The sequence below is a fragment of the Austrofundulus limnaeus genome, unplaced genomic scaffold, assembly GCF_001266775.1.
Source record: "Austrofundulus limnaeus strain Quisiro unplaced genomic scaffold, Austrofundulus_limnaeus-1.0 Scaffold53, whole genome shotgun sequence".
In the NCBI taxonomy this organism is placed as follows: Eukaryota; Metazoa; Chordata; class Actinopteri; order Cyprinodontiformes; family Rivulidae; genus Austrofundulus; species Austrofundulus limnaeus.
The window spans coordinates 2,333,595-2,343,566 of NW_013952455.1; the positions used below are offsets into that span (position 1 = coordinate 2,333,595).

Consider the following 9,972-nt stretch of genomic DNA (forward strand, 5'->3'; position numbering starts at 1 on the left):
AAAACTACAGCCCTTTAAGAAGAATCTTGTCTGCCATCTGCTGGACACTTTTTGTTGTGCTCATGTTTAGACGTCCTATTTTGCAAATGCTACCTTCCTGAAATTTGGTATGCTTGTTTGTCTTTGTGTCTATGGTGTAATAATAATGATGTGATTGTGATGCTGTATTTCTGAGCGTTTTATGTGCTGCAGAACACGAACCTGCTGTAAAACAGCAATTATGCTGAGTCAGGCTTGATTTTTAGTAATCTTTTCCTTTTAAATCAATAAATCAAATCAAATCAATACAGTTCAATATAATATGACATTCTTGGGGGTTATGTTCTTAGAGTATCCATGGATTGTGAAAAACACAAATAATGGATAGCTAAACAGTTAGCAGCTACACGCCACGTGGTACTGTACAGCAAATTGTTACAAGGTGTAAATGCTGCACTCCGGGCAGAGCGTGGGCACAAGACATGCATCACATACTGTACTGTACCTTTTTATACGGAACTAAATTTCTGTAAATATTTATGTTATTTGTTTTAAGGATAACCCCTTGAGATGCATCATCTCATTTTCAAGGGGGTCCTTGATTTCTTACAAAATGAGTAAATTATACTGTTTTTAATAATTTAGCTTGAAAACTTACAATTACACATAAGAGAGAACAAATATTATGTTTTTTACTGTACAGTATTTATTGTATTTCTGGTTTCTGCAAAGATTAACTACTAGTAGTTAGGTTCTATGGAAAACTGTGAAAAGCAACTTTGCAGGGCTTCACAGTATTCTGCTAGCTGCTGTCTGTATTTCAAGAACAAACTAAACTTTTCTCACAAACAACACATCAAAAATATTGGGCCTCTAAATATTGTTTTTAACAGAAAAATGTCTACTACATCTAAATCTTTGTCAAAACAATTCTAACAAAAATGCTGATATAGCTATTCCACAACACTAGGTGGCGAGAATGCCCACTTTAATGAATCATCAACCACGAAGACCAGGTTTAACCCGATTAAAGATTTCCCCAAAGCAATCACAGCTGGGTTTATTTTTTCATTACTTTTACAATTTCTCTATATTTTCTGCCACTTAGTGGTGCCCAATCTTGGTCCTTCAGGGCCAGTATCAAGTTTTAATTGTTACTCTGCTTTGACACACCTGATTGGAATGAATGAGTGATTAACCACGCTTCTGCAGTATCTGAAGACCTGCATAGTGGCCCTTGAAGACCAGGATTGAGGATGACTTCTATAAAGTTGCAGAGGCAACAAATCAAGGAGGGAAACCACACTCTCTCCCCAGCAAATAGCTCCAGCTCCTCTCCCATGGTCTTCTCCCACTAGTCATCCTGATCAGATGTTCAAACCACCTTAGCTCATTCATTTTAATGTGAAGGAGCAATGACTAATCCAAACTTCCTCCCAGATACCAAAGATTCTCACTATATCTTTGAAGGAAGCTCATTTGAGCCGCTTATATCCAGGGTCTCATTTTTCAACCATGTTCCAAACCTCATGATCAAAGGTGAGGGTTTGAATGTAGATAAATCAGAAAATCAAGAACTTTGCATTTTAGTTTAGCCTTCTCTTCACCACTAAAGACCAGAGCAACATCCTCATCACTGAGGATGAGGCCCCGATCTGTAGATTCATCTATTTTTATACTACCGTCAATCATGAGCTCCACTTCTTAAGGTGCTGGTGTTTTTTAGAATACAAAAGTTTCTTGTTGACAAGATTAAGAAAAAGCAATACAAACCTTCAAACATAGATAAAAACGGCTCCATTATTGTTTTGGCTTCTAAGGCACAAAATAACAATGTGCATTTGTGAAATAGGTTGCTTTGTATCTCAAGTCTACCAGGATCCACCAGAGGCTAAGTTTTCAACGAGTATCCAAACTTAAGTACTTGTACCCGGTTTTAGAAACACTGGCACCGGGACACACATATTTAGAAGTAAGTGAAAAGGATGTCACTACATTAAAACTCTTACCTGTCCTTCAGCAGATGTGAGTGCAGCTCCTGTGCTTCCATTTCTCTTTTTGGTGGGAACAAAGTAAAACTGCAGTGTGCATGTCCTGGTGAGTAGAGGACATTTAYTCTCTTTCTGCTGCAGGTCACTGTATGCTCGCGCCAGTCTGCCAACTTCTCTGTCACCTCCAAATGCAACCACTTTGACCACAGTCAGTGTTTCTGCTGTGTTCCCTTCATCGACGCTCAGGATGGGCCTCCTGCGGAAGCACACCTGTTTCTCAAGGGAAAGTGAATCCAAGGAAGATGGACAAACCTGCTTCACGAGGTGCCTTGGATGCTTGAGTTTCCCCCCAGTTCTTATGAAGTCTCTGCCACTATCTCCATGATAACCCATGCTCTCGGCTCTGCGGGGCRTCTTAAAAAGTAAAGAAAAGCGCTCTAAGCCCAAGAGGGATTTGGACTTTTTCTTGGGTTTTTTTCTAGGCTTGGGTTTGCTGTCTTGTCCTGGCTCTGTGTCTTCATGAGCTGCGTCCTCACCGATGTCACTTTCCACACCGGATGAAGTGCACGGCGCAGACAAGCTAGAGGATAGAGAGTTGTTGGAAACCATAGAGTCCCTCGAGGACGAAGACGCCACTGAGATGCTATGGTTCTGAAATTCCTGATCCACTTTGTTCAAGTCCAACTCAAACTCATCGTCCACACTTGTCTCATTGTCGTCATCATCCTCATCCATGTCTGCTCGGAGGAAACACTCTGGAGGAGAATCCAGGTCTGTATCAAGTCCAAGTATGTCCTTCAGAACATCTGTGAGAATTAGAATAAAATATTTGTTGGATGAACCAGTTAACCTCTTCAAAGTGCCTCAGAAAATGTCAGAAAAAAAAATCCCCAAACGAATTTAGACCCCTTAAACTTTTTTGACTACAAGAGAAAGACTGGTCTCTCTGTAAAGGTATAACATGCTATTTTTTTAACCTAAGCAGTCAAAATTATTGTAACTTAAACTAGTTTATAGTTAGTACTTTACTTTAGGCCAACTGGTTGGCTCTGGAGAAACCAAATATAATTTCAGTTGATCAAAAGAGGTGTMAATCRAAGGGGGAGGGCCTATACTATRGTAACTTTTATCAGATTATATGAGGCTCTGTAGTCAAGTCAACAGGACCACCTCCAGTGAAAAGTAAATGAAAGTAAATGAAAAAATATTTACCAAAGTTATCATCCTCCCACGAGCATGTGTGACATATGGGAAGGGGCAGCATGAAACTCTCAACAGATCCTAATAAAGACAAGAAAATACTGAGAAAAACAACAACACAGAACATTCTCTTCAGAACTTTGCGAGCAGAATTTAAACTTTTTAAAAAAGGCTTCAGTTTGGTTTCTGTGTCCACATGTAGAACCGTGGGACTGAAATTCAGACTATTTTGGGGCGACTTGTTTCTACAGCATTTAATTCCAGGTTTATCAGAATCAGAAACACTTTATTGCCATTGTCGGTAAMAAGTTACAGACTAGGAATTTGCTCTGGTGTAATTTCACATTAATATATTCTAATAATTAATTTTCACATTTCAGACAAACTGGGGAAATCTGAAACAACCCACATGGCAAAATCTGTGTGGCCCAGTTCTGACCAACACAATGCAGTTAGCCCAGACAAGAATGATGGCCCTTTGGTGCATAGATGTTTTTTTTACCAGAGGTATTCTATTCATGRGCCATCACCATATAAACCAAACCACAACTGGGCCAGTAATGGCATYTTAAAAACAGTGCCCCCCTAAAACAGGCCTTGTGACACCACTGCCCACACCTGTCTGCTATGTGGGAATGTTGATGTTCATATGGTTCTTAAATGATAAACTGTTTAAAATATGGACAAAAATCTATATTCTTAAATCAAGAGTTCTTCTTGTCTTTCTCCATTYAAAGTTTTCTTCTGGGGCCAGGTTTGGAGTTACAGAACTATGTTTACATTGCTAAGCAGAACTTGGCTGACTCTCACAACTGAATAAGAATGACTTACATACAGTATTTATATTACTTATCCATCATATTCTTTGTCTTACCATTGTCTGGACAACTACTCGTTGGACCAGGGATGGTAAGACTTTTACTAAGCTTCATTAAGCTGTGGAGCAGACTCCCGTGTGCTTTTTTGGAATCTGCCATTGAGGCTGCTGCTTCCATGCTCCCAGTGATAGACTCCATAAGCTGCTCCAGCTCCTCTGGATGCTTCTCCTGGAGAAAAATATTAGGAAAGACCTCTTATAGAAAGAGAGAATGGAAGAACGGCGTGATAAAAAGTGACATATGATGTTCTGATTTACTTGCAGGGAGGCGTGAAGTGCCTGCAGGTCACATTTGTTACCAAAAGCAGCCTGAAAACTGTGCAGGATGAGGGTGGGGATGAGGTCTCTGGTGGAGCAGTGGCCGGAGCTCAGCTGCTCAGATGCCAACTGGACCTCMAGAGGGATGTCATCATCTGGGCTCACCAGCAGCACCATTCTGACAAAAAGATCATTTCACACATTTAATGTGTAAAAAAAACATTTACAGCAGCTTTTTGTCATCAGACTTCAGATGTTCTCACATGGTTTTAGAAGAGGTGAGGTGGGAGGAAAGACCCTGCTCACTCCTTATCAGACGCTGAAACCAGATGCCTGCAACAGTAAAGGAATTTATGGACAAAAATCTAAAAACATGCTTTAATACAAAGATTTATCTGACTGGGTCCAATCAGAACTTTTGAGATTGAAGTCGAAAAGTCAAGAAAAAGTTGAAACGTTTCCATAATAAAGTTGAAATGGCAGAATTAAAAAAAAAAAAACAATCGAAAAAGAAAATGCATTCATATGCAGTTTATCAGGTTTAACTTTTATTTGTTTTGTTTTATTTGTAACAGTAAATCAAACTTTGTGTAACTTTTCAAGTTTTTCCTCAACATTGTACATTTTCATATTAAATTGTATTTTGGACGTCTTAATTTTAATCACTTGAATTTATTCTTGATATTTTTACATTAATCTAAACATTTAATAACCCTCCWGCTGTCCTTGGGTCAAAATGACCCATAATGCTTCCATCTTAACACAGAGATCTCTATGTTGACCTGGAGGCAGCAGGAGGGTTAATCTCAATAATTTATCTTCAATCTCTGCATTTGAAATTTAGTCTTGACATTTTAAATACAACCTTCCTTGAGTCAAAATGTTAACTTTAATGAACATTTTGCATTTCATTTTGACATCACAAACTTKATTCTAGCATTTTAACTTTTATCTTAATATTTAATTTGAACATCAACATTATTTTAATCTCAGCATTTTAATGACATTTTGACTTTATTTTGACTAAATTTTAACTTTATTTTCAGCACAAAATAAATACTAATAGTATTTAAATCTGTACTAAAGAGACAAAATGCATGTAAAAAACAATTACCATTAATAAAAATGTTTCATGCGTTTCTTTTACATTTTGTCTAATATCTTTGCGTGTTTGAGCTACTTTCCCACCTGGTGCTCGAAGCTCCTGCTGGATGATATTCAGCAGGTTTTTGGAGGCGGAGCTGCAGGGTTCAGGCCAGGTCAGGAACTTGTGGAACAGCAGGTAGGCCTCCTGCAGCACGTCACAGTCTGCAGCTATATGTGGTGCCTACAAGAAACATAAAAATGTGTTTTTGAAAGKTATGAAATGCTAAAAACATTTTATAATTCAGTGCACATTTAAAGCAATATTCACTTTATTATTTTACTCATTATGTTTGGGGCGCCAAGTGTAAAATGTTAATGTCAATAAGACATTTTTAGTATTTAACTCACTTTCTGAGTTAAAATCCTAGTCAAAACGTTTCTGCGGACATTTTGTTGTTAATTAGCTCCCTCATAAAATTGATAAATTATACCAAAGGTGAAATCTAAATGTTAAACAATGTATGTACTGTAAGTATTAAATCCTAAATCTAAACGTGTAAATCTAAATGTAGTTTGCATTAAAGTATTTGGGAATGGAACACAGCCTTTGCTGTTGGCATGCAGCTTTTAATGTGGAGTCTTCATTCTGCGACAAAAACTGCTGCTAATGCTGCTAATTCTGCTAATGCTGCTAATGGTGCTAACACTTCTAATGCTGCTAACACTGCTAATGGTGCTAACACTTCTAATGCTGCTAACACTGCTAATGCTGCTAACACCGCTAATGCCGCTAACACTTCTAATACTTCCCTGCAAGATGTCAAACTTGCAGTTGTGCCGGTGTCTGAGATGCACTACAAACTGCTGGACAACAGGTTCAATTTACATTTTTTTTCAATTAACACATTTTTAATTTTAAATGCTAACTTAAGCAGCCTTAGTGATTGCTTTAGACACAGGATGATGACGTCACATTAAAAGATGCACACTAACGGCAAAAGCTGTTATGCATTCTGTGGTGGAACTAATACTTTTAGGTTTAAGCCAGTAATTCATGACATATTTTAATGACCTAGGTTTTCATGACATGCTGTTCATCTGCAGATAGAATGATTAAAGTCAGAACAAGATTTGCTAATAACAGTCATTCTTAGATATCACTTGTGTTTATCTTTGTGTTTTCCTTTGACCTTGTATCAAATCTTGCTAAGATGACATAATGGTGTTTGTTGATATATATATGAGGCCTCTCGAGTGAGTGACACAGTAGTGACAGGGAGTGACAGAGGGAAGCAGAGGCACAGAGACAGGGCAGGTTGTTCTCTGTGTTTCCTGTTGTTACAATAAAACTCAGCTGATCATTCCACAGACTACCTTCATTCTTGGACCACGTATTTCTGTCTTTGTTAGATAAATATTGCCATAACATATTCCAAAATAAATACAAACTTTATCATTTAGCCACAACATTTAAGGTTTAACTTTTACATTTAGATTTACACATTTAGATTTAGGATTTAATATTTACATATACATTTATATTTAACATTTTGTAAAAATTAGCTAACAGAGAACTAAATAACAATACAATGCTAGCAGATTTTTTAACTGGGATTTTATAATCAGAAAGTGTGATAAATATTTCAAATGACATTGTTTAACATTTTATTTTACAGTTATAGTTATTTTATAATTACAGTTAGTTATAGTTATGACATGAACTCACTCTGATCAGAGCTGAGAAGAACAAGAGAGTCAGGGGCACMACCAGCTCATACTGGCACTGCTCCAGCACCTGGAAGAGGAATAAAAATATGAAGTGAAACACTTCTATCGCCAACATCACAACAAAAAATACACTAATAATGTTTCACCTTTTTCGTTTTTTCCAGTATTTTTTGTAGAAGAATGAGGAAGTTGTGAGGATCCCTCTTCACAAGTTCCTCCAAACACCAGCGGCTAACACAGAGTCCAGCTTATTYGAAAGACAAAAACACACAAAACCTGAACTGACGAGCACTTCTGCTTTCATGTTTCACTCCAACAGTAAAGAAAACTTTTCAACACCGTATATTCACAAAAATTTGGGTACTATGAATACAAACACAACACTTAATGAATTCACTTATTCATTTCTGAATGAATTTTGTTAGAAATATCCAACTGATCTTGCATGATCCACCCACAAGCTATTCGTCACCACTTTCAGATCCACTTTCTTTAGAAAGTTGTCCTCCTTCGCTGTTTGTCAGACATTTAAATTAGCCTTCAGATTATAGTTTGATAGACYAGGGGTGTCCAATCCTGGTCCTTGAGGGTCGCTATCCTGGTTTAGAGGTTTCTCTGCTTCTACACYTGAATGAATGAGTAAYTAACAAGCTTCTGTAAAACTTGAAGAGGTAATTTAGTCATTAAATAAAGTGTGTTGGAGCAGAGAAAAAAGTTAAACATCCAGTATCCTCAACTGGACACCTGTAGTTTAGACATTTCAAGTAAGACAAATCTGTTTTTAATCATGCTGTCACCTAAAAGCTAACATGGATTCAGGTCTTACCATTCCAAAGATGCTTGTCAGGTGTGTTGAGGCCCAGGTGACAGAGGCAGCGCTCAAGGACATGCTGGATTCGATCTTCAGTGCATGAGCTCTGCTCCATCGTCTGCAAAAACCACCACAAGCTCTAGATGAACAACAGGTGTAAAACCCACAGGAAGACCACACCGTCTGATGGGTTTCTGGTAAACCAGGAGATCCCTTTAGTCAATCCAGACTTCCTGTTTCTGATGTTATCAGCAGATAAAAGGTCTTTATTGCTCCGTTTGACAGATGATCCAAAACTTGAGGATGGAGAACTCACAAAGACAAGTGTCCACGGTTCAGCGCAGAAAAACAGCCCGGTACTTCCTATTAGTGAGACGCAGACAGAATGAACCGGAGATGAGCTAGCAGAAAACAGCCACAACTTCTACTTTTTCTTTTTATGCCACCTGCCTCCAGTTTTTGTTACAGTTTGTTTCCTTTTCATGACTCAACGTTGGGATGGAAATTATTCATACAAAAGGGCAACTTCCTATTTGATCACACAGACGTTTTTTTAATCAGTCAAAATTGTGACTTTAAAATTCCAAAGACCAGCTTTTATTCAGATGTACACTAAATACACAATCTTTTTTTTTATTTAGGCTTCTCCAATAAAGGGGTCTCCTTAGCATCCATCTCATCAGATTCATACCTATGTTTCCAAGAAGTGTATGGTAGGTGGTCCTACATTTACTTTGTTAACAGTGCTTAAGTAATTTTTTGAGGATTTCTAATTTTACCAAATCTATTTTAAAATCATAAAATTTACTTTTAAATTGTTACATTCAAAACTTACAAACAATGAAGGATCTATGTTCCCTAGTACCTATGTTCCCCGCTGTGTTCCGTAATACTTATGTTCTCTGCTGTTCCCCTGTAAATACAGTATATTCTTTTGTACCCATATTTCCCAGTACATATGTTCTCCTGTACCTGTGTTCCCTGGTACATATCTTTCTTGTGGTCATTAATTAAAGTCACGAAATTTGCTTGGATCCTTCTTCAGTTATATTTTAATACAAATGAAACATGTACTGATTTCCATTTCCTGCATTCAACTGGGGAACATAGGGATCTAAGGCAGGGGTTCCCAAACTTCTCCATGCCAAGGCCCCCAAATAACTTTAGCTTCTGGTAGGACTAAATTTGACAGGGATTTGCAATGCAAATAAGCAGGAACAAAGAAAATACAGTTGTGGCTGTATTTAGATTAACAGAAACTACACTGAGATGTCTTTGAGGGGCTTTTAACGGCTCTAGTTCTAATTTGTTTGTAACCACACACAGTGATAATACACCACAGAAGAGTTTATCAAACAAAAATAACCTATAATTAAAATGAAATATGAATGTGAATTAAAAATGCTCCAACACACCTGATTTGAATGAATGGGTGATTATCAGGCTTCTGCAGACCTTGGAAGAGGTAATTCATAACTAAATTAGATGTTTTGGAGCAAAGAAACAAGTAAAACATGCAGGGCTGCAGCCCTCGAGGACCAGGATTGCCCACCCCTGAGAGTATAGAAGGTATTTTTAAAATGTACTTACGAGGGTACGTACTGGGCATTTATGGAGGTACAAACAATGTTTTTTTAATGTAAGTATGAGGGTACATACAGGATACTTAGGAGTGTATATACAAGGTTTTTACACTGCACTTACAATAGTACATACAGGGTAGTTAGGAGACTATTATACAGGGTTTTTAAGTGTACTTATAAGGGTACATATCATAATATGTCTATGTATGTACTATGTGTATCTACGTGGATTAGACTGTTTCATGAAGTGACATGTTAGTCTGTGCTGTCCATCAAATTCCTATATACAGTATATTTTATTTTGGTTATAATTGTTCCCCTGCATGTTTGTCCTGTAGGATGTTAATATGAATCAGCTGCAGAAGAAAAACTACACTTTTTAAAATTGTTGCCGAAACTTGCAGACTTGAGCAGGAACTACATCTTGAGTTATTACACATTAAGTAAAAAAAAAAAAAA

The 9,972-nt window shown here is 37.4% G+C and overlaps 1 protein-coding gene across 1 annotated transcript in view; it reads right to left on the reverse strand.

The window, feature by feature from the left end:
* The window catches only part of LOC106517875 (phosphoinositide 3-kinase regulatory subunit 5), an 18,727-nt gene that overhangs the window by 7,285 nt on the left and 1,470 nt on the right, over positions 1-9,972 (reverse strand). Inside the window, exons 2-10 of the mRNA XM_014008914.1 lie at positions 7,946-8,048; positions 7,266-7,366; positions 7,118-7,186; positions 5,494-5,632; positions 4,569-4,638; positions 4,306-4,483; positions 4,045-4,216; positions 3,183-3,251; positions 1,989-2,776 (exon numbers count right to left, since the gene is read on the reverse strand). Of these exons, the coding sequence (XP_013864368.1) occupies positions 1,989-2,776; positions 3,183-3,251; positions 4,045-4,216; positions 4,306-4,483; positions 4,569-4,638; positions 5,494-5,632; positions 7,118-7,186; positions 7,266-7,366; positions 7,946-8,048 (1,689 nt within the window). The remainder of the gene's footprint in view (positions 1-1,988; positions 2,777-3,182; positions 3,252-4,044; positions 4,217-4,305; positions 4,484-4,568; positions 4,639-5,493; positions 5,633-7,117; positions 7,187-7,265; positions 7,367-7,945; positions 8,049-9,972) is intronic.